Consider the following 25,997-nt stretch of genomic DNA (forward strand, 5'->3'; position numbering starts at 1 on the left):
CATGAAACATCTACACATTTTCTATTATTAAAGTACTGAAAGGACAGTCAATGTCTCCCCCACACCAGGTGACTGTATCACAGCATTTCACATAGCACTCAGTTAAATACTGGTCATTTGAGTACATAACGTAGAGCGGGAACTTCAAATAATATCAAATTCACTTTGACTCTTACCAGAAAAGACACTGGGGATCTTGGAAAGAAAACTTTTGACTGTACGAATAGGAATCCCATTTTTCTCATCTTGCATGCGGGCTATGACGTCTTCCATCTGAAAACAGAATTAAAAAAAAAATAAAAAAAAAGAAGAAAGAACAAAGAAATCCAGAATTATTACCTGAAAGTACTCCTCTAAGAAATCCTAGATCAATCTTTCAAAATGGTCTATTAATACTTTTTTTAGTTTACAATTTATAGTTTATATTTTTATTGAACAAGATAAAATATTGGAAGTACTTTAGTATAGACGATAATAAATTAATGTATGCTCTCAAACTCTTCTGAGAAGGAGATACCAAGGAAGAAGACATATAGTTAAAATATTTTAAGTAGTCAAATACCATTGTTGGATACAGAACTTCATGTTTGATTGCATAACTGGTACTGTACCTAATAGAATAAACTCATTCAGCCTTCCATGGTACTGACACAGCTGTCAAAAAGACTTATAAAACAAAAATAGAGCTTTTAAGTTCAAAGTAAAAATTTCCTATTTTCTTTTGAGAAGAGGAAAAATTTACATATCCCGATACAATTTTGCATCCCTGAAGACAGCAAGGCCAGAAACTTTTTGTTTGTTTTTATAGGTAATGGAGTGGATACAAATTCATTTTTAATCACTTTGCTGTATTTTTTTTTCCATATTTTCCACACGCAATAACTGATTTTTTTCTAACTCAATTTTATAGGATAATTTGGCGCATGTATTTTGTATTTTCAACTCAACACAAAAATCTGCTTTGTTGTGAACTATGAACAAACCCCTTTGTTGGGAAACACAAAGAATAGTCATTGGCCAACAATGTTAGTTTTATTCTTGCACATTTCATAATTTAAGTTTATGTATAAAATACCTTCCACCTTTCTTCCCCTTCTTTCTTTGAATACCTAACCTCTAAAAAGATAAAATAATATTCCAGTAAAATCAATTACAATTATCCTTCTTCCTTCCTTAAATTACCAACATACTCCATATGAAAAATAGGTTTCTGCATGACTGAGCATTTCATATTATTAGTCAAATCTTTAAAAAAACATGCTCTCTTAACTCTGTTTCACAGTAAGTTCCTAAAAAAAAAATAAAAAAAAATCATTAAATGTTTGTGGGTGGGTAATGTTGAGACAAAAACATACCAAATGACTCAAATCAGTAAGCAGCAAATCAGCATTATTAGCAGCTGTGAATTAATTTGCCCAATGGGGGTGTTGTACAGAGTCAGGGAAGAGAGAGTGAACTGAGGCCACAATCAACTTGGGAAAAAAAGAACAAAAATCTATACCAAGAATGAAAACAAAATCAATAAGTTCCACTGCTCATGGAAAACCTGTTTATACAGAAAGTATCTGGAGGTTCATATATGCCATCAAGTAGCAGATCACACTTTAACAACCCAAAGAACACAAATCCAGTGGACTAGTCTGAAATAAAAAGTACCCAAAAGAAGCAGACATTGTTAGCGTAGCATAGAGCAAGATGTTGAAGACTGAGTCTATTCCTCTCAATTAAAGAGTATAGAAATGTAACTCCAAAGAAAGGCAGCAATGTTCTTTGTAATCATTAATCAAATTCTAAATCACTTCATGACTTTCATCTGATGTGGAATTTAATTATTTAAATAAAAAAGGCTAGCAATAATGTTCTGAAGAAGCTGTCAAGTAGACAAACTGTTGTCTGCAAAATGGAATCTGTCCCTACATTTATTATCCATACAATAAGTGAAAGCTTGTTTCATCTCTTTCTATATCCAGTTGGTAAACTGTTTTAATGAGCTCCTAAATGAAAAAGAAGTCACTCAAATTCAGGTTAGTATCTTTGCTTTAAGCAATAACGTAAAACTATACCCATAGGTGTATGGGTGGTCTATGGAAATGAACAGAAGTAAATTCAATGATAAATTCTGCATATGCAGTGCAAACTTAGAGGAATATTGCTAGAACTGTAGACTAAATAATAATATATGCTACAGTGGGCAATATAAGGCAACATGATAAAGATACATTTGCATTATAAGAAGTACTCCTACAATTGTAGGACTCAGTCCTGGAACATAACATTCCAGGAACTGATATGCAGTAACTACTTTCTCAGGAATGGTGCAAGAGTGCAAAACATTCAATGCTTAGCATTCCTCATAGCATTCCTATCAGTAGTCGATCTTCTGAGGGTATATAGAATAAATTCCTAACTGACATTCAGATATACTTTCCTGAACTTGCTTCATGGACAGGATTTAAACTGTAAAACTTGATTAACCAAGGGTGATCTAGGATGGGTGTACTGCAAAATCACACAATCCCCTGCATTTCCAGCTCAGAATATCATTCCATGTCAACAGGGAATACCCTCTGTGCAAAAGGCAGCTCACACTCCACACATCATTGTTGTCAACTGCCTGGTTAATTCAGTGTACAAAGATTACTGCATAATGAGTGGAAATGATCTGAAACAAGATATAACACAACACAACACACAAATCCTAATTAGTTATTGTTGACCTGGAATTTTTTTCTTGTCTGAGAGTCAAATTACAAAGTTCTTATATGTCTTGTCCCTTTTCCACCAGAAACATTAAAAGGTCATTTGAGGTTTATGATCTTCTTAAATCTTAAAAAATAAGAAAATGTAATTAAAAAAAAAAAAGCTTCAATTTCATCTAATCCAGCATATGCACATCCACCATTTAAATTCAATTACATGCAGTCCATAAAAAAAAAAAAAAAACAACATGTAGTTTTGGCTGATTTAAATGCAGCAAATGTATGATCACTTGCACAGAAAAACATGTCCTCCTGTAATTATATTTGGGAAGCAGCACTCAAGGCTGCCATTCATCAACAGTGACCTAAGACAATGAAAAGGGCAGAATAGTCCAATTAGGATGATAAAAGAAAATCTTCATCTAATTTTGCTTAAGAAGCCTAATCTGGGAAACACAAGCTTCTTCCTAATATAGTAATTTTCCATCTTGATGGATCATTGCTTGCATCCGAGTTACTCAAAAGTGAAACTTAAGCAGCTTCAGCCTCATTACACCTTATAAGGCTTTCCCAGTCATATGCTTACCTGGCTAAACTTGACTGCCTTTGACCATGCAATGTTGTGGTTCTTTTTCTAGCCCTAAGCCTTCTTGGAGAACTCAAAGAAAACAAGTGCACAAACAGTTGCCTCCTGATCTCTCTGCAAACAAAGCTAAATGCACAAGAAAAGGAAGCTTCTTACTACTTCTTGGTCATCATTACAGAATTAATAGAGAAAGCATACCTAGAAAGTAGTTCACAATGCAGAAAAGATTCTACATTCTACAGGAGCTTTTCTAAATAACTGTATACATCAAAAAATGTGCTTTTTTTTTTTTTTTTTTTTTTTTTTTTTTTTTTTTTACTATAGAGCCTGTTCTAAACCTGGCAAAACTCACTTTCTGTTGCACAGGCAACTCAGATCAAATTTAAAACACAATATTAATATTAATATTTAAAACTTCACTTGCCTCTTTATGAAGATAATTTGCAATCTTGATCTTGACATACAAGGGCTCTGTCAACTTTATTTCAAAGACTAACTCTACAACAACAGTGACAATGTGTCTTATATGAAGCAAAAGAAAAAGAAGGGTGATAGTGAGATCTTGTAATAGAAAGGTTGCAAGAACCACCACCTAATACAAATTCTGACTCTGATCCAAACTCACTGAGAGCTAGGCATGGAGATGTGCTTGACTTAACCCAGGGGCCCACCGCCAGTAGTATCTGCCTGCAGGAGAAATAGGTTGAAAGTTGCCAAGTGGGAAGGAAAGCTGATGGTTATCAGTTGTGTGATCCGTTAAATGTCCCTGGAAGTACTACACTTATTTGCCGTATTTTCCGAATTGATAGGATTGCAAGAGGTTTCTGATATATGGGGTATAATTTGCCTCCTTTGTCTTTAATCTGTCACTACCCAAAGGTATTTTGTCTTTCTCCATTGCTGACAGTGGAAGTCTTGACAACAAACCAGCACTAGTATCCGTTAGCTGCTTACAGCTAGGTGAAATCCAGCTCCTAAGAGCAAAATTTCTGTAGCTCTAGATTTCAAAGACATGTGATTTGGGATAACCCAGACCTCTAAATTTCTAAATCTAAATATGAATTTCATTGCTAAGCATCCACATCTTGCAAAAATTATCCTCTTGCACCGTACTGCAGCATCACTGCTTGATAGGAAGCATTTTTTGATATGAATTCAGAGACAAAACTTAAAAAGTCTGTCAGTGCAGTACAAAATTGTTTTCTTCCTTTAAAAGCAAGCCTAAATCAACCTCACATATAGATGGTCACCAGATACAAGGATTTAAAGACTAGAAAAAGAAGACAATGTAACTAACTAAAGTTCAGAAGATTCAAAAGCTCAAAGCCTTGACCTACTTACACATTTAAAGAACTCTCAATTCTTTCCTGTGATCATATCTTAAAATGAATTTCAGTGCCAGGGAATTAAAAGTATACCAAGCAACATAAGAAAAACACTAAGCATACCTTTGTTCTCAGTTGCCATACCTTAGAACGGTGTCCACCCACGCTGGAACTTTGTTGTTGACTTTGCTAAAATCTTTCAACTTTGTCCTGTCTAAATGCAGGAGTAGGGTAACCCAGTGGAACTAACTACAGACCTCATCCAAACTTTTTAACAAAGCACAAAGTACAATATGTAATAAATTCTTACATTTTATTTTCAGCAAAGCTATCTTTATAGGACACAACCAAATGGAAAAAACACTGCTGACAAAATTTTTACACGTTTCCCTAGACATTTTTTTCCCTCCTTGTTTAAACAAATGACAGAGCATTTCAGTGCAGCTGGCCAGCAGCTGGCTGGCCCCACATGCAGAGTCACACACACAAAGCAACAGGGGCTGAACAAAGCCAGTAGGGTGGGAAAAAGCTGCAAGGGTCCTTACAATGTAGTGGCTGCTCTTCCATTTTCCAACACACACTAACTATATACTATCACCTTGCTGGTATTATACTGATAATAAATTATGTGCATCTACTCTTGCTTTCAACAGTAATCCTCTATTGAAAGTCCATTGTACTGTATATGCTCCCTCACACACTGCCAATTCCACTAAAGAATTTGCGTTGAGACTCCCATCAGGTAAAAAGCCTGGAACTGCCGGGTACAGAGAATTTAGAATACTGTCTTTTGCTGTGCTTCAATGAGGCAAAAATCTGTATGTTTACATGAAAGGCTAAACTACGTCATCAGAGCTACATTTTAGGAGCCTCACAGTCTCCTTCTTCCCTGTGAGCCACTCTTTGCCTGCACTACGCATGCCAACAATCACTGCCATATCCTCCTTTAATTGAATCATCTCAGTGCCACCTGAGAGCTGCCCGACTCAGTGAACCAGGGGACTTTGTTCAGCTAGTCAAGCTGCATCACAGACAAGAAAAGAGCACAAAATACAGGAACTACAACTCCCAGGAGGCCACACCGATGAGCACAGGTACAGGCAAGCTAATTGCCAGTGGTGCTCACCAAACTAAACCAAATCATCTCAGTTCAGGAGTGATGATAACTCTTTTTGTAAATCATGTAGAAATGAGGTAGTGTGTCAGCTCCATTTTTAGCATTCTTCCTTTCATGCAGAATTGGGTTATTTCAATTCTTCCTTTCCACTTGGGATGAAAACAAAGTTTAAACCATCCGCAAGCCCAGAAAAGTACATTTCAATTTTTGTCTAAAGTCCAACACTGAAAGATGTCTTAAAATATATAAGATTAACCAAACTGGTAATGCCTAACATGTATAGAAGCAGGGAGCTGCCCTAAGTACTCTCTGATAAACATCAAATTAGAAAATAACTTATTCAATGAAAAGAATACAAATTTTTAGACTGGTCCCATCCTCTTCAAAACCTCTGTTCCTGCAGTACGTATTTGACACCATAAAATCAAATGACAAATCAACATGAGTTTCCAGACATATTAAAGGGAAGTAATAGAGATAGTTAAAGAGCTTAATTTACCACATATAACTATGACACTGAAAACTCTGCCTTGTTGTCCTTTCTAACTGCAGAATGAAGTCACTGGTGTGAGGAAATTGTTCATGCTCTCTCCTCAAACAGGGCACCCATGGAGGGCCAAAGAAGTTCTGGCTTCATATGTGGTATAATATTCTCTGTTGAGGTGTTACCCATCTTCACTCTTTCATCCACATTTGTAGAAATGTGGTGAATTTCTAATTAAGATGCAAATTTATTCATCCTATTTATTTGTACTGTGTCAGATACAGCATATACATATACAGAGTGGTACTGTATACACTAGAGGAATGTGCTTACATCAAATGAGTGCAGGGCAAGCCTTCACCATTTGTTAAGAATAAGATTATTTATTTTGAATTTGCTTGAAAATCGATGCCAGTTCTTTGCAAGTATTATTGAGATTTGAGTTTATCCTATTCAGACAAATGGTCCCCCTGGTCTTGTTTCTTGCATTACGTAAACAAGTTTATAGTCCAAGGGACCATTAATGAACATGCACTTAGTGAGACACAGCCAGGCTGCTATAAAAGAAACAACATCCACCTGTCAACAGTGCTGAACTATATAAAAATAAAGCTGATGAAAATAATTCCCTTCTTAGGTATGTTCTCTTAAAGAGGAAAAAAGCATACTCTCCATATAAAGTTTACTGAAACCACATAGAGTATTCAAAAACAGGTAAGTTACTAGCAGCTCAGATGTCAACAACCGCAGTATTGCAAAGAATTTTCTACAAGGTTATGTTACAATATGTGCTCCTCTCTGGGAGAGAGGAAGTATGTCTGAGTATGAAATACAATGTCTGCATCAAAAATGCTGGAAAGATAATAATAAATGATCTGCTGAAACAGAACTTAATTGAGCTTTCTTTTCTATTTTCTGAATGAAGGAAAAACTAAAAGCATACTTTGAACTCCTGTGATTAACCTGTAATCATGTGGCATGTTTAAAGGCCACAATTGTCAGTGACCTCTAACTAAAGAATGGATAAAGGTTAATCCCCATAATATAAATTCATGCAATATTGAATGGAATGCCTTGAAGATACCACACAGTTCTGCATTCTGCAGGCAGTGATTTAGGCAAGCTCAATGGAAAAGCTGACCTCTGTGATCCTAAAAGGACATTTCAGAACAATACTGCAAAAATGTAAAAAAAGGTTTGTTTTTTTGTTTAGGTAGCTAATGAATGATTGTGCCTTCATAAAAAAACATTCACAGAAATATTAGCTGTAGGATATAGAACTATTAGCTGTAGGATATAGTGGTCACAATATATTAAGCTACCTAAACAAAGAGGCATTTCCCATGAAAATAATTATTTTATTCCAAAATATTGTCACTCAATCTTGAAGTACAAAAAACAGGTGTTTTCTAAGTTGGTATAGCTTTCTTATTATTAATGGTTTTAAGTCCAAATTTGTGTGGTTGGAAACCTTTTTCATGGCTTGTCAGATGATCCAAAGCACAACAAATCCTCATCACAGCAGCATATCATTTTAGAATTAGCTGTTGCCAAGCAAGAAGGAAAATTTTATTTTAAAATATATATATATCGTTCTTCTTCAAATGTTGAAGAAGTAATAGATAATTACAAAAAAAATAAAAAAAAAATAAAATAAAAGAAGGTTTAACATTTTGTGAGTATAACATTTCAGGGCAAAAAAAAATGACAAGAAAATGGAATACCAATTTAAAAAATGAGTCTGTGTATATTTTGAGGATTTTGAGGCCTGCTCTGGAGAAGAGCTGATGATGATGCTGATCAAAGCACATGATTACACCTCCATTCACAATGAAACTGCAAGGAATATGAAGATGAAGCCTAGCTTGTTTGGTGATTTCTGCACTGCTATCTACCCTGGGGTGGTGGAAAACTGAAGAAGACAAACTGGACTTCTAACATTTCATCATCTAGGGAATTGAGATACTGTTTAAAAACTAAATGTTTATCTCTCCTGGACTTTAAATTATTCTGAGACATTAAACTCCATTTTCTGCAATTGCAGAAATACAATTGCTACCACCAAAACAGAATTTTAACAGTAACTTTTAGATCTATATTTTCATAACAGAGTTGTTCTGAATAACTATATTACAATATGGTAAGCTTTCAGTAATCAATAACATTTGGCTTTTTTTTTTTTTTTTAATGAAGGGCTGCTGATGTAATACAGTAGTGTAGCATTACTCAACAGATGGATTGGCTTCACAATAGTTTTGTTCACCTTATGTTACACAATTTATCTGAAAACAGTATTTTATTTTGCTCAGTCTGAATAGACAGAAACTAAAGAGACACGGATATTCTGGCTGTGTCTGTTTTTGAAGTATATCTAAGAACAATGTAAATGAAAGGAAAACAAATTAATTGCTGAATTATTGATCAATTAAGCAAAGGTTACAAAAAAGAGAAAGGATAAAGTAAACAGGTAATAAAATCATTGTACATTCTATATGAAAAAAATATATTTTAAGGAGTGTACTGAACAAATGAAATAGAGTTAAATCAACTTAAATAGAGTTAAATCAAGTTAAACCTTTTTCTGTAAAAATTTAGCAACCAACATTCCAGTAACCCCAGGATGTTTTCCCTCTTCATTAAAAATCTTATCACCTCCTTTGAGCCAGTAGAAGTTTCAAGCCTATTCGTCTTTTCACTGCTCTTGAGAAGATCACAAACAGAAGTAATTTGTCATGTCAAAGCTACCTGATAACACTCATGAAGTAGCCATTTGGGAACTGTTGTGCAAACCACAGGTTTATATAAGCAAAACATACAAGAATTATTCTACTCTTTAGAGACAAAATGAGGCATTTCTCCGTGTCATGCAGCATTTTTTCATCTTTCATTAATTATACAAATTAGTAAAGCTTCTTATCAGAACATGAAAAAATTTAAGAGTAACATGGTTCATAGGTGTTCTTATTCAGCAAGGAGAAGTTTTGCATACATTTTTCATAAAGAATACTGAGGGGACCTATGTGGAGGCTACAAGTTCTTGCTTTGCAAAGGGCTTTATAGTTTTGAAATTTATTTCCATCTGAATGGGAAAAAAAATGTATTTGCTAAGAAAAAAAAAATAGGCAAGCAAGTCAAATCTTGCCTGGTCAAGTCTGGTCAAATCTTTTTTCTTTTGACAAAAATATTTCTGCTATTTATTAAACAAGAGTGTAGTTAAATAAAAGAGTAACTAAAACTATCAAAAGTATTTTGCAAAGAATGCCAAACTTGCCACCATTTAACTTAAATTCCTCAACATTTTCAGATTTTTTCCAGAATAGTACTCTATATCTGCCTAATTACAAAGTGAATTCAAAATCCAATTATCCTATGATTGAGTATATGTATCATGATATATACATATTCCTGCCATTTAACTCATACAAATATTCAGACATTTCTCTCACTCCCATTCTACATTGCCCTATTTTCTTCAGGATCCTCTACTGTGTGGTGGTTCAGGAGCTATTTCAATAAACCTTTATTCATCAAAGCACTTAAATACTTGGTAAACTTTAAGTCTGGAACTTCCAAAGGAAATGAAAGTATCTACACCTGATTCACCTTAAAAGGCAGTGGACTGACATATCAAAAGACAGTGGGTGACACAGCTAAGAGTACATTCCAGTGCTTTGTGAAACAGAAACCCATTCCAATGTGACATTTTCTATATCAGTTTGTCTGGTTGCAGTATAATTAAAAGGTGAACAAATTTTGTGCATTTTGTGATAACTTCCCTTCAATGTTTATGATGATCACATCTGCTCCAGGACACCATTAGTTGTTCTAAATGAATTAAAGAGATAAAAATTAGCTATCCCCTACTGTCATACATTTTTTTATTTATTTTTTTTTTTGTGAAAACTGAGAAAATTAACTCCTCTTACAAGTTCATGATATGATGTTACAGAAAATCCAACCATACTTCAATTGCCTCAGAAAAGAAAAAAAAAAAAAAAAGGAATTAATGGATTTTTTTTTAAGGCTATTTTACCATCAAAACACTAGCTTTTGAATTCTCATAATTTTGATACTTAAAAGCAGATCAGGTTTGAACATTCTGTACTTGTCCAATTTAGTCAGTTTGATATTTACTGTATCTACATTTTATTTTTCTTCGCAGTCATATTCCTTTTGATTAGAAATATTCTGTCTTTACTGTCAAATTTTGTTTACACCACAAAAGAAAGTAGAGCAGCACTCATTAGCAGATTTGAGATATGTGAACTCTGAGAATTGTGAATGATGGCTATGTAACCATTTGTATAATCTACAGGATACACAACTAGGAAAGGAAATATTCTTTTGTTAGAAACCAATTCCAGTACTCATATACTATTATACTCTCTCTGCGTATATGAGATGAGAATAATATTAAAATCAGACACACTGTAATTTACAACCAAAAACAGATTTCAAACCACATAATTTCAGGATTAAAGCACATCTAATCATCTGTGCTTTTATTTTTGCTATGGAAAGATTAGGATTTTCGGCAAAACGTTGTATTAAAGAATTAAATGAGGAATGCTATTTTTGAGCCAGATTTTGTTTTGCCAGAAGTACAGACTCATTCTAGGTATTAACTATGATGAGCAGAACATATGACAAAAGGAAGGACTCTATCGCCCGAAGATAGGAGAGACACTGCTTGTTCTCTTTCAGCTAACCTGCACCTGAGATTTTTCTGTGCAAACAAGCCAAACAAGCCAGTAACATCAGACAACTGTTTTACTGTGTCAAATGGGTCAAGAGGAAGCCTGCGGATTAAGGCTCAGATTAAGGCTGAGAGAGGTAAATAATAAATGGGGCTTTGACATAAATCTATAATGTTAAGGCTACTCTGGGCAAGGTGAGTGCATAATGCAAGTATGTACATCACACACACCTTTCTATCACTAAATCAGCCACAGGGTTGGACAAGACATAATACCGCTCAACTGATGTGTACTTAGTTACCCTGAAGAGTTTCTTCAGCATTTCAAATGAATCTAAAAAAATTAAATTATTGCCTTCTTTCACGTAATCAGTATGATCTAACATTTAGTAATTCTTGCACAATATCTAACACTGCTCATCCCACTAAAGACAAGTGAGAGCCAGAATGCATTAGTTGACTGTGATTGTGCCAAGAGGGGTGTTACCAGTTAGCTGAAGGAATGGGATTTACACCTTTGAGTGACCTAACTGACGGAGTAAGAACCTCTAGTCCTTCAATTCATTGGCATGACCTCAGAAGGCCTCATAAGGTTCGTTCTGAAAGGCCTCATAAGGCATGTTCTGAAAATATTTAAAATACAGCAAATACCAGGATAACTTTGTAATCTAGTACAGCAACTAAACCTGTGAAAAACAAATATCTCATTACAAATCCATCCATGTAAACAGAATAGAATATGCTTCTACCTAGCTTGCAGCTTCTTTACACTAACTGAAGTCCAAATCACTTTGTTGCTGTTTCTGAATTTCTTATTTCTTAGATTATTTTTTTTCTTTTAACATCCTTCTCGTGCATTTTTCCCTTCAGCATACTGAGAGTGTGTCCTATATAACACTATTTTCCTAGTTTGCCAGCTACACATTCTATATACCAAGGTGAGTTAATCAGTTGCCAACACTGCAGTACACTCAATAATCCACGTAAGCCTCCTTCAGTCTCATTAGCAATATGTTTCTGGCAAGCATTACCCATCCTTCATACAAGTAAGAAAGTACGCAGATAAGTAACAACATGTTTCTTCTGTTTTGACAAAACAAAATAAGATACTTGTAGTAATTGCTGTATTTACTAACCTAACTATAAGTTTGGACAACTTGCAGGCAAGCCTTACTTGTCTTTTCTCTGGGTTCAGAAAGCCTAATTAAACCCATAACAGTAAAACAACTTCATAGAGTATATAACTAAGACAACTTTGACCTCAGGATAAATAATCTGCCTATAAAAACATTTCTGTGGCTTGCCTCCACCGGAGTGGGAATGTCATCACAATACAAATGAAACTGGACTGAGTGGGAGTCTCTACTAAATCCAGTTGGATCAAACCAGTAGCTTGAATGTGGGTCTTAGAAACTTTGGGACCCATGTTTCAGATAAGATCACCCTCAAAACAGAGAAGCTTAGTAACATCCTGTCTTACTCAACAAATCCCAAATGTTTTTACAGTACATTTTCTCCATCACCAGTTTAACTGTTTTACCAGTTTAAAGTATGAAATGTAATAGGGTTAACAACATAATCCCTACTCTACTTCAGATCGTTCTGAACCAGTGCATGGGAACATTCATCAGGACCTATCTCACACTCCAAATAAATTAGAGATGAATAACTGCTAGAAGAAATGGGATATTTACTGGAAAAACTATATGTCCCTACACAGAATAACTACCCTACCAGAGAAAGCTATACTAATAAATTAAAACATAATAATTAGAGGTAGTCTGCAAGCAAAAAACAATGCAGATTCCTACTTCTGGATGAACACAGTAAATACACTGCACACCTAGTTTTACTCAGGCAAAATTAAGGGGCTGCAGATGAAATGTATAAAAATAGTACAATATGATTCTGTTTCAAACATGAAAGAAAAAAAGTCAAAAACCTAAAGACATCAACAGTGACAAGATCCCACCAGAACTTGGAAATATAGCAAACAATTTCATTTAGCAGATGAAGCACTTGACCAGGATTTGGGAATCCTTGATTTTCTTCTTCACTTTAACTAAGAGGCCTCTTGTGAGTCACCTCTTGTCTCTCAGGTTCTTCAGACAATTTTGATGTGTTGGGGCATTGTGAAGCTAGATAAAATTAAAGTATTCAGATTTTTAACAGACTAGAATTTATTTCAGTTCCAGAGAGCTTCAGAGTCATGCTCTTTCACATTATCTCTCTTATCACCATAGGCATGAATCAAAGCCAACAGCAGAGGCATTGACTTTGATATTTGGGGAACAAATCCTCACATCTCACGGAAAGAGGTTTCTAAATGTTAAGTACCTCCTGACTGTCAGAGGTACTGACACCTCCTCTTTTCCTACCAAAAGATGAACTATTTATTAAGTCCCGTAATAGAAACTGAAGAAGCTGAATCCCATCTACAAGTCCATGACATCAAGTCATTTCTGTATGGTTCCAACTGACAACTAACACCTTGCATGTTAGATGTTTTGAATGTTTTACTTACCATGACTGAGAATTTCATTGTTCTGAAAAAGCATGTTTAGAGACATGCTTATTTATGTATGCCTCTTTGTTCCTTCTTTATTTTACCACATCTAGCTGTATGACATTGTGTGTCAAGAAAACGTGATGAACTCATACAGTGAAACAGCTTTAAATGGCTTTGAAACATTATTTTATGCGTTCAAGAAAACTGAAAGGGGATGCAGTGAGGAGGAAAAGGGAAAGATCTGTCTTCCGTATTTTTTAATTTCTTTCAGCACTTAAAAATGCAATCCCATTCAGTGTAGATTTGCATTTTATCTTATGGTCATCATTTATGCTCTTAGCAGAATTTATTTCTTGGTATTTCCTACTTAAATAATTAAGCTAAAATCTTCAAGATCTAGTACGGAAAATGGCAGCTATAAAAATCACAGAATCACAGAATTTCTAGGTTGGAAGAGACCTCAAGATCATCAAGTCCAACCTCTGACCTAACACTAACAGTCCCCACTAAACCATATCCCTAAGCTCTACATCTAAACGTCTTTTGAAGACTTCCAGGGATGGTGACTCCACCACCTCCCTGGGCAGCCCGTTCCAGTGCCTAACAACCCTTTCAGTAAAGAAATTCTTCCTAACATCCAACCTAAAACTCCCCTGGCGTAACTGCAAAACACTCACTTTCATGTATCTTTCAGCAACACCTCCCCAAAATCCTTACCAGACAGGTCAGGTAACAGTACTCTATATTTGAAACCTAGTTAAAATGCTGCTTCTTGAAAAGTAAATATTTATTTAATTTTTTATATATGTATACACACACACACACACACACACACACACACACCCTTTGGGGATGAGCTCTAAAAGTGGTATCTACAGGAGCCTTCTAAAATGGAGTACCACTTTGTCAAGATTCCACATCTGATTTTATTATGAAAAAATGACAAATTCCAGCAAACACAGCCATTATATTTCAAGCATTTCTTGTTCTGAAGCAGTTTCCACCATATACTGACCATCATGCTTTTACTATTACCTAGATTTTTTATATATTTTTTTCTCATAAGAACTTTTTTTTCAAGTTCAGACAACATAAAATCTGGAGACCTAAAAATAGACTGCAGACTCTGGAAATTTAGAGTAAATCTGCTGAGATTGTACAGAGCACAGCAGTGATTTTTAACTTAGTATAAATGGGTGAAAGTCATAACAATATCATTAAATGCAATAACTGCTGAATGTTATTATCTATCATAGGCAGTCAAGATATGAGGACATCATGTTATATCAATTGCCTTGGCTTCATTTATTTTAAAGAAACAACAGCACCGTTTTTCACATGCATGCTGCGTCAAAAGCAGCATGGCCAGCAGGGTGAGGGAGGGGATTCTCCCCCTCTGCTCTGATGTCATGAAACCCCACCTGAAGCACTGCATGCAGCTCTCAGGCCCCAGCACAGGAATCACAGAATCACAGAATTTCTAGGTTGGAAGAGACCTCAAGATCATTGAGTCCAACCTCCGACCTAACACTAACAGTCCCCACTAAACCATATCCCTAAGCTCTACATCTAAACGTCTTTTAAAGACACCCAGGGATGGTGATTCCACCACTTCCCTGGGCAGCCTAACAACCCTTTCGGTAAAGAAGTTCTTCCTAAGATCCAACCTAAAATTCCCCTGGCGCAACTTAAGCCCATTCCCCCTCATCCTGTCACCAGGCACGTGGGAAAATAGACCAACCCCCACCACACTACAGCCTCCTTTAAGGTACCCGTAGAGAGCGATAAGGTCACCCCTGAGCCTCCTTTTCTCCAGGCTGAATAAGCCCAGCTCCCTCAGCCGCTCCTTGTAGACTCTTTGTCAGGGGGTGTAGGGATAGGACAAGGGGTGATGAATTTAAACTAAAAGAAGGTAGGTTTAGATTAGATATAATGAAGAAATTCTTCACTTTGAGGGTGGTGAGGCAGTTCTCAGGTTGCCTAGAGAAGCTGTGGATGTCCCATCCCTGGAGGTGTTCAAGGCCAGGCTGGATAGATCTTTGGGCAACCTGGTCTGGTGGGAGGTGTCCCTGCTCATCGCAGGGAGGTTGGAACCAGGTGATCTCAAAGTTCTTTCCAACCCAAACCATTCTGTGATTCTACAATTATAAAATTAATTTCCAAGTAACCATTCAAGGGTAGCACACTGCACGTCCTTTGACAGCCCTTGGAGAAGCAGAAACTAAAAAGTTAAACCAGATGCCAGGAGGAAGAAGAATGTGTGATAATTCCCAGCATATGTTACTAACAAATACCATTTTCCCCAAACCAGTAATTCTGGAGACACCCCTCCACCTTCCATCCCCAAATTTTCCAAAGCAAATTATTCATTGTGCTGGTAAAGTACAGCAATGCTGTTAAACACTAGCCAATACACCATTATCAAGTTACATTCCAATACTGAATGCACATCATCAGTGACATAAAGTATAAAGAAATGCATAAAGAATCCCTGCCTTCAAAAACCATGTTTTTGTTTTTGTTTTTTTTTTTTGTAGGTACAATCAGGTAGATACTTAACTGATTAGAGAAATTAACATTCAATATTTAACAACAGTGAGATTTGATGTTTTACTGAACAGCTGCTATAGATATGGGGAGGCACTTTCAAGTAGCAGCACTGAAACAAGAAGCAGTAATGAAATAGGCTAAGTGTAATCAGTAAAGGCATAGAAGAAACATACATCTAAATAGGGATGCAGGAAAACTTAAAAGGGCACAGATTATTGAAGGGGACAAAAGAATGGTTAACTATTGCAGATGAAAAATTGCAAATAGAACAGGACAGATACTCAAATGAAATTAAGGTAAAATTAAAACTTGAAAAGAGCTAAAGACTGTCCTTGGGCTCATTTTTCCCAAAAAGCTTATAAGATCATACAAGAAATTTTGGAAAACACTGACATTTCTGAAAAATTCTTGCATTTTCCTGCAGATCTGTATTGCTTTAAAAAAATATTTTAAAAGATTTCATGTTCATTATTGACTTAAAAATAAAGATTAAGTGCATTTAAAATGTCATTTCTTCTTACATTAAAACTACAATTTCTTGTAATTTTGAGGTGATGCTATTCAAACAACATTCTGAAATGCAATTATATTTAAAAATGGAATCTCTGCAGTTAAAATATCTTTTTTTTTCATGTTATTTGTCTGCAAGTTTTTGTTGTTGTTGTTGTTGTTTGGTCAGTTTTTTTTTTCCCTCTAAGGCTACATTTTGTTCAGAGAACTATGATTAATTTCTAATAAATCCAAATCTAATGTCCTGACAATTCCAGACTGTGTAATAGTAGGGTGACAGTAGGTCTCAAAAATAAAACACGTTAAATATGTTACCAGCAGAATGCCTGCAGCAGAGTACCTGCTGCAGGATCAGCAGCAGCCAAGCAGCACACTAGGCATGCACAGCATTCAGGGCTACACAGTGTTGATACCACAGACATGTAGGTAAACCATCTAGACTGCATTCTCCTTAGGTTTCAAATTCAGTTTGAAGTAGGAGTTTCCTGTTTTTCTGGGGTATCTCATGTATCTCCATATTTATGCCATATATTGTCATGTAGCAGTGAAGAGAAATGGAAACAGAAATTATCTCATTTATAAATTTAAACAATTTTTTTGTTCAAGCTCTATTTTATTGCCTTTCATAGCTGAGCAGTCATGCATTTATATGAATATCTTATTTCGCAATAATTTTAAAATAACGTGAGTACTTAGCATGCATGGAATGTTCAAGCTTAATTACATTCTGGGTTCTGTTATTTATCTTCAGGTTACCAAGAATTGGCAATAAACCTCCACTTTCCTCCCCTCACCTCATCCCTCTCCCACAAATAGTAATGTTTTTTTCCCGTCTCCAGGATGGAAAACATTTCTTCCAACTACAGCTGAGAATTACGAGTTTTAAAGACTTGGATCAACAGTGTGATTTCTAATCAATATTAAAATTTCAAATGACTGCCTTTTAGTATTTTTTCTAACAAGTAAATGCTGTAAGTAGTCCCACATGCTTAACAAACACTTTAGAGAGTTGAGGACAGCTGACAACAGTATGGTTCTTCATCACTTTTTTTCTTTTCACTTCTTCTATTCGCTGGGCTAAAATACTAGCAAACTTTTTGGTATGCAATAAAATCTTAATAAGATCTAGCTTGTTGGTTTTCCCTCAGTTATCCACTATAATATATTTTTATATATATAATCTCCCAAATGATTCTTCTTCCCCAAATATAATAGGAAATTGCTACAAGAGGTCACCAATAAAACAAAATAAAATAAAATAGGAACAGTGAAAGGGAGAAAAAGCAGAGGTGGAGTAATAGAAACTGAAAGCAGTCAAACTGCTGATATACAGTCAGAACAATTGCAGCTAAATTACTTTTTTTTTTTTTTTTTTTTTTATGTTTTGGCTACTAAACAAATCACTGAAGTAAAATCAAAAATCAAAACATAAAGAAAATAGACAGTGGAAATGAAGAGCTACCTTTATGAAACTAGAGAGAAAGTAATGCCCTTGGAGAGCTAGTGCTTAGGAATTAATCCTAAAATGCAGAAACCTGTCCAATTTATACAACTTTTCCAATACCACGAGCTATCAGGTGAGTGTTCCATTCACCAGGTCTGCCCTGAGGCGTTGTTTACTCATGTTTGTGCCACATATGAAACACTTTATTAATCAGAAAGGAAGACTGGCACCAAAGCCTTCTCAGACCCTCACATTGGGGTATTTAGAAGCACATACAGCTGGTAGGAGAACATCAAGAAAACAATTCAAAAGCACACTAGCACCAACTAGCATAGGTTTTGTGTGGTAGGGCAGCTTTTCAGTAGAGATTTTTCACTATCATTTTGCTTTTCTTTTACCCCAAAGTTGGCTAAAAAAGGTACCCATTCTGTGAATGTAGCCTTTTTTATTTTATTTTTTTTGTGGAAACAAAATTGTAAGTTTGGATCAAACCAGAAGAAATTACTGGGATGAAGAAAAGCAAATTTCTGGACATCGTTAATTTCAATCACAATGGTTTCATCCAGTGGATCAATAAATTACTAGAACATTGTGATAAATGCATCAGTTAAATATGAAATATGATCAAATATAAGTGGGCAAATAAAAGAACTACCACTGTGTTACTATGGAGGTTCTGCTTGTTTTTCCAGCTCTCTCTTTTTTTTTTTTTTCTTTTCCTGCGGACAAAATGCAACCTTCTCACAGCACAGAGAGTTATTTTGAATCAACCAACAGATTCTGAAGGTGAAAGCAATATTTGTGCATATGACATTGGGATACAAACAACGGTTTCTGAGTGTTTTATTTATTTATTTATTTTTTGGAGCAGTAAAGCTGCCATAACCAAATTTCAAATTTCTGTTTTTTGTGTAATTCCTGTTTTCTCAAGCTATACATTTACAAGTCCCCAGATGACCATTCAGTGAAGTGAATATGAGCACCAATTCAACAGAAAACTAGTCAATAGTTTGACTGTGAACTGTGAACCATTGCACTTAGGCTACAACATACAAATATGAAAAAGGTAAAGTTTTGAGATGCAAACTTCCTACCTTCAAACTCATTCTCCATCTTGTTTTTATTCGAAACTAACAACTACCTAACAGCCCAATTAGGTTGTTACCATGGCTTTGTCACTTCCTATTAATTATCCACTACAGAAACTATGTCAGAAAACCATAAATCAAAATATCTTGTTCTTACCATCATCTCACTATGCTGCTTTAAAAAAGCAAATAAATAAGGATAAATAATAACATAGTATTTCAAGGTATTTACCAACTAAGCAATCCTATTTATTGTTTGCATGGCTAGTATTTCTACAGCTGATTAAATAAGCTTTAGATGAAGCACAGAGAGGTTTGAGTGAGCTAAATGATAAAATGGTAAAAAGGGTAAAATTTTCAAAAATACATATTGTTTCCCTGAATTCACCACAGGAGAACGTGAGATTCTTTGAACAATATGTCAAGTCTAAATAAGTGCACGACATCTAAACCATAATGCTCCTCCTGGGCACATTTTTAAAAATTGTAATGCAGGGCTGAGACCCCTCTGTCCAGCACAGGGATGGTCCTCCCTTCGTCCCTCTGCACCACTCATATAGGCAACATTTAAGGAGTTGTCAAATACCTGACTCCACAACTAAAATTCACATTAACATAATTAATAGGTGCTCAACTTTAAATTTACTTTAGAACTTCAAACACATAGCAAGTCTTAGAGATTCAAAAGATTCACACCAGTTTTGTTACATGGACTAAAAACTGGACAGCACATAAAACATTCAGTTTCTCTGGTTTCTTAAATTTAACTGTTACAAGGCAAATTATAATGAACAGTAACTTTCTTTCTTCTGAATACACTGAAGACAATAAGAATTAATATTTATGGCTAGAAGTGTGCTGAAAAAAAAGTGAAGAGTGGGCAAGAATGAGAAAGAGGAATGGAATAGACTTTACACAGGAAGTGATTAAATATCTGGACTCAAAAATTCAGAACAGTGATGACCAAATGGTGATGTGAAAGATATGAAAGGCAGAAAAAGAGCACACAGGAGAATTAATATTTCTCATGACACGTGAGCTATGGAGAACAAATTAAACTGTATTAGTTAGGCAAAAAGTTTAAGACAAATAAATAAATGTTTACATAAATAGGTTGTGAGACTCACAACTTCAATTTAGCTAAATAAAAATTGATGGATATTTGAGCTTTTGCAACACATCAGAGACTTTAAAATTTAATTGAAGTATATGCCAGTTGTATTGGGTGAAGAGCACAACACTGCTGTTGAAAGAACCTCAGTAACAGTTTAAAAAGACATGTAATCAACATTATCATAGAATCATAGAATATCCTGAGTTAGAAGGGACCCTTAAGGATCATCAAGTCCAACTCTTGACACCGCACAGGTCTACCCAAAAATTATACTTCCTTTAAATGCATTACTCAAATTCAAGCCATGCTTCCTCTGCCTTGGTGTCTTCAAAACTTCACTGCAAATAGGATGGCAGGGTGAGACTGACAGTTTTTTTCTGAGACCCTTGATAACCATTTAATGCCTCAATTAGGATATGTATGAAGAGTGTTTATAAATATATATATGTGTACACAACTGAAAACATTTCAACAGGAAGAAAGTAAGAAAATGAAGAAAATGAAGTTGTGGCTTTATGCTGAATTTAAATCATAACAAAGTGAACCAAAAAAGAGTTTCCTTTTTTTTTTTTCATTCAAAGCAACCTACAGAGTTGTGTATGCTAGCACATAGACATTCACATGGACAAAATATTTTTTAATATTTGTTTCCTGTAATTTTTCCATATTCTTATCTTTTTGCCAACCTTCCCAGCAAAATCTCTACTAATCAGATTAGCTGATATACAAAACTATTTTAAATAACACTACTTCTTATCAAAATGTATCTTATTTTAATCTTTATCAAATAATTCAATTTTAAACTACTAAAACTGAAAATATTTCTTAAAAAAAAAAAAAAAAAAAAAAAACACATTTTAGTGGAAAATCTGTTCATACTTTTTACAGACACAGATAATACCATTCTTTTATATTTTTTTCCGACAACATGGGAAAAAATCATCTTTGCTTTAAACTGGGACCAACAGTTGAGAGAGAAAATGATCTAAAACCAAATGAGGTGGTACACCAGACTGACAGAAGATATGGGGTGCTGTAGCCACAAGAGATCTCATAATCAACCAAACAGGAATAAAAGGAGCCTATCCCAAGTGTATGCACATAAATAAAGACGTGTCCACAGGACAGCATTGTGGGGAAGGACTCATGTAACCTGGGAAATCAGCACAACTGAATGCCTTTCTGAAGTGCCTGTATGCCAAGGCACCATGCAGCAAAGGAAACAAGCAGGAGGAATCAGAGATCTGCTTGCACTTGCAGGGCTATGATCTCATTACGATGAATGAGACCAGGTGTGATAGCTCATGCAGCAGGAGTGCTGCTATGGATGGATATAGGCTCTTTAGGAAGGGGAGGCTGAAAGCAGTCCAGGAGGTTCTGGAGCACACTGGTAACTTCCTGACAAAGATGCCTGAAGAGGGAAAATGCTTTGCTGGACCCCACATCTCCTCAGTGGGAAACTGGTCTGGGTTGTTAAGGTTGAGGGCAGCCTTGGCTGCATACAAGAGGTAGAAGAAGAGTCGGGTCACACGGGAAGAATATAGAGCATACATCCAAGCATGCAGGTATGGATTGTGTTAGTAAGTTTATATGGAATTGAATCTGGTAAGGAATGTGAAGGGCAACAAGGGCTTCTACAGGTATTTCAGCACAAAAAGAGTAGGAAAAAAAATGAGCCTGCTGATGAAAGAGGAAGGGACCTTGTGGCAAAAGACCCAAGTACCCAAGATTCTCAATGCTTTATTTGCCTCAGTTGGTACCAGGAAGGAGTCCCAGAAAAAAAAAAAAAAAAAAAAACAAAAACACTTTTTTTTAGAAGACTTTTTTTTTCCCCCCTTTATTGTCACTGAGCACTGGAACATGGAGCTTGTAGATTCTCCATCCTTGGATACATTCAAAACCCATTCTTGCATGACCATGAGTAGCCAGCTCAAGTTAACTCAACTTCAACATTGCTTTGAGCAGTGGGGTTAAACTAGATCTCCAGAGGTTCCTTCCAGCCTCAAGTGTTCTGTGATTTCAGCAGGCATTTGGTTAGGCTACTACTGAATAATAATCTATTGTCATCTAAAGCATGAAGATACATAAGCAATCTAGGATACAATGCTACATGTAAAAATTCTGTTTTACTGCTGTTTTTATCTCATTCATTTTTATTTTGTTCACAAAAAATGCATAACAGAAAATTGAGAAATTTCAACTCCCTCATTTATTATAGTCATTATATATGGCAGTAGAAAGATATTGTATAGAAACCAGCTTTGTCATTGAACCTTTTTTGATAGTTCAAGAACCTGAATGACACTCTAAAACATCACATACAATTCCCTTTTTTGCTAGCAGGTACTTCTGAATGAAATATCTGCAGATACCAAGGAATGGCAAGAAAATGAGAGCGAAGGGATCAAAAATGCCTGAAGAGAAGCTTACTCCTCTCTGGATAAAAGCTTTCATGAAAGGTGGGCTCCAAATTCCGCAAAATGGTAAGTGCCTTCATCTTTCAGTCTCTCTGAGATGATAAAGGTGCTCAGCATTTAGCTGCTTGGTTTCCCTGTTGACAAAAATGAAGGTTTTCAAGCAACTAAGAGATGAAAGCGTTTCAGCAATTAATGAATGACTTTGATTATATTTTAATGCACAGAATGGAAAATTTATTCAGATTGTTCTGTTAGTGTAATCAGCAAGAAAATATTTCATGCACAAATAAAAGGTATGAAACTTGTTTGGACACTGTGCACAGGCTTTTTTAAAATTCTTATTTAATGAGAATTTTAAAATGTTTTGACAGAAAGAAAAGGTCTTTCTAGTAGCAATATTATTTTCTCAGCCCAAATAAGCAGGAAAAAAAAAAAAAAAAAAAGCCAATAAAAAGCCAATAATGAACCCAGACTCTTTATCAGGGAGTGTAGTTATAGGATGAGGAGTAATGGCTTCAAACTAAAAGACAGTAGGTCAGAGGGTGGTCAGAGGGTGGTGAGGCACTGGAACAGGTTGCACAGAGAACCTGTGGATGCCCCCATCCCTGAAAATGTTCAAGACCAGGCTGGACTGGGCTTTAGGCAACATGGTCCGGTAGGAGGTGTCCCTGCCCATGGCAGGAGGAGTGGGGGGTGGGGGTAGGATTAGATGATCTCTAAGGTCCCTTGTGATCCAAACCATTGTATTATACCATGGTTCCATAATCTATGTAGTCCCAAAACTCAAGTACAGTGATAAAAGTTAAAAATAATAATAATAATTAGCAGCAGTATAAAAGGGGAATCTGATTGAAAGATAAAAGCCAGTCAGATAATACCTGAAAAGATCTGTTCAGACTATTTTATTTCATGCATTGATGTCTTAGCTACACAATGGGTTTCATCAGTGCACTGATGCATTTATTTTTTTACTGCTGACTTTGTGCTCATTCTATCACTGATCAGTTTGGATTTGTTCCTGAGGGAAAAAGTTTCTCCAAGAAAATAAAAGTTTCCCTTCCCGTCAGCCTCTTTGATTCAAAGTTCATGTATATTTCATTTCAAGTTTAAAGCTGAAGAAGTGAGAGAACATATGAATGGGACAGCATTTTGAGAAGCACTGTCAGCCTGACAGCAAAGATACTCCCTCTCCATTCCTTGGGTTTAAAAAAAGATATGCTTCAGTCATATTGTTTAATCCTGATACTGTTTCTTGTGTTTTCAGGACAAATGTAAGAAATACCTGATTATCTCATAACATGGACTTTCTCATTCCTCACGGTATCCTTTTATGGAAAAATGATATAATCATTTCACATATAGGCCACTGAAAAGAGAGCATGTCTCTATGCATACCTGCAAATCCAGACAGGCCATGCCTGTGCTCTGCACCAGCTAGAAGCCAGTTAGCCACATGAGCATGATACAGCTAGACTCTCAGCTTTTCCATCACATGATTAGGTCTGCTCAGTGCAGAGCCTCCAGGCTGCTCAGACACAACTCACATTCACAGAGCTGTGCTAGCTGTGCTATTAATGACTTGCCAAATATCATGAAATAAACACAGAAGAGCAATAAATTTAACCCACAGCTCAGAAGGACAGACTACAAATAAATCAACCACCTTTCCTTTTTGTGGCGCCAATAGTTGTTTCCATTATCTTACGCTGTACGTTGAAGCAATTTGTAACTGTTAGTCCAGGGCACATTCACTTCAAAGATGGGGACAATGAACTAAAATTCTAAAACGTTCTGCCAGAAATCAAAAGGCAAGGATAATAATTAAAAAAAAAAAAAAAGTAGACACTGTGTCCACCATTTATATTTCTCATCATTCTTTCATTCCTAACTGGACAAGAGGTATATTCAACATCAATCTCAATAGCTGAAGTGTCAAAAGGTCTTCTTAAAGGTCTTCTCCCAAGACATTAACACAAATGTAAAATAAAAGAAAAGAAAAAAAAAAAAGAAAAAGGAAAAAAAAAAAAAAAAAAAAAAAAAGAAAGGACTCCATAAGGACTCCATTTGGAATTGATTCTAACTGCTACCCCAAATTCAGGAATAAAGAGCCCCAGGCCACCAAATGTTCAGTAGTTTAATCACGAATAGGATCATGGATTTGTGGGCAAAGGTACAAAATTACAGTGCAATATTTTGTGATTTTTCTTTGCAGTGTTGCTATGATTAAATCCTTTAAACCACTTATCAGGATTAATGAAGATAATTTCAGCTGTAATGAAAATAAGATACTGATAAGTGTGATGATTCAGCTGCCCATGGCTATCACTCAGTTCCTGTTGAAGCCATATATCCTATAGTATCTGGAGACCAGATCATTACAACAGAGCAAGAGAAATAAATTGCACATAAAGAATATTCTCATTAAAGGGAAATTATTTTCTAGTTGACAATCAAGCATTATTACATATATGTCAAAGGCATAGTTTGAAATATTTGGTCTGCCTTATTGCTCCTCTTGAAGCAGATCCCAGAACTTGATGTTATTCTCCTGTACTTATTTTCCATTTCTCTATTTCTCCCTCCCTCTCTCATTTTTTATTTTTTTTAAGATATCAACTCCTCAGTGATATCCCATGTTGAAAGTCTATTTGCAAAACAGTATTTGAGGGACAAAATTATGCCCTATAAGAAATAGTTCATCCATAAAATGCACAATGATGCTTTATATGAACTCCACCAACATTTGTACTTGTTTACCTTGAGTCCACTCTCTAAGAATTCCTTTGCTGTTATTTGTTTAAAGTTGTAAGATGGTGAAACTCCCTTGTAAAATCCTTAAGTAACTGCTATTAAAGTTTTCTGCCATTTGCCTCGGTCTTGAATCTCCAAATTTGATTTTAGCTGGATAATGGCTTTCTCTCCATATATTGTGCTTGTAGACTAACAGCTGAAAAGCTTATACCTCTTATTTTGAGGCTTATTCTTCAGCACATTAGGTAAGCTATATGAAAAGCTGACATTGTTAAATAACATGGTAAAGAATGAAATAAAACCCACTCAGAAATTGTTTGCTTATACTGCAACACATGTTATCACAGAATTTGCTTTTAATTCAGTCTTAATAAGGTATTATTCCCATGGCATTTAAAGGCTTAAATAATTCATAAGTTCTTTCCTACATAGAAAAGGGGCTTCAGAGCCCCTCCCTTAATAGCATGCACTTTTTTTTATTTATTTATTTTTTAATTTCATTTGGGTTTATAGACAACTGTTAATCTATTAAGGGCAAATTAACCAAGCAATACATAAGAATCATAGCAGTACAGAAATGATTGCTCTGTTAGGAAGTCAAATGAGGTTCAATTCTTGACATACTATATAGCAGTCCTTGCAAGCTTTTTTTTTTTATTTATTTCATTTCACATCTTTCATTTATTAGCTGCATGCTAGATCCTGTC

At 35.5% G+C, this 25,997-nt stretch overlaps 1 protein-coding gene across 9 annotated transcripts in view; it reads right to left on the bottom strand.

The window, feature by feature from the left end:
- Window positions 1-25,997, bottom strand: part of RGS7 (regulator of G protein signaling 7) — a 260,311-nt gene that overhangs the window by 153,393 nt on the left and 80,921 nt on the right. For all 9 annotated transcript variants that reach the window (XM_027453802.3, XM_027453801.3, XM_027453796.3 and 6 more), the window contains exon 3: window positions 177-273. In XM_027453802.3, coding sequence (XP_027309603.1) covers window positions 177-273 — 97 coding nt within the window. The remainder of the gene's footprint in view (window positions 1-176; window positions 274-25,997) is intronic.

This window comes from Anas platyrhynchos, chromosome 3 (genome assembly GCF_047663525.1).
Source record: "Anas platyrhynchos isolate ZD024472 breed Pekin duck chromosome 3, IASCAAS_PekinDuck_T2T, whole genome shotgun sequence".
NCBI classification, from domain to species: domain Eukaryota; kingdom Metazoa; phylum Chordata; class Aves; order Anseriformes; family Anatidae; genus Anas; species Anas platyrhynchos.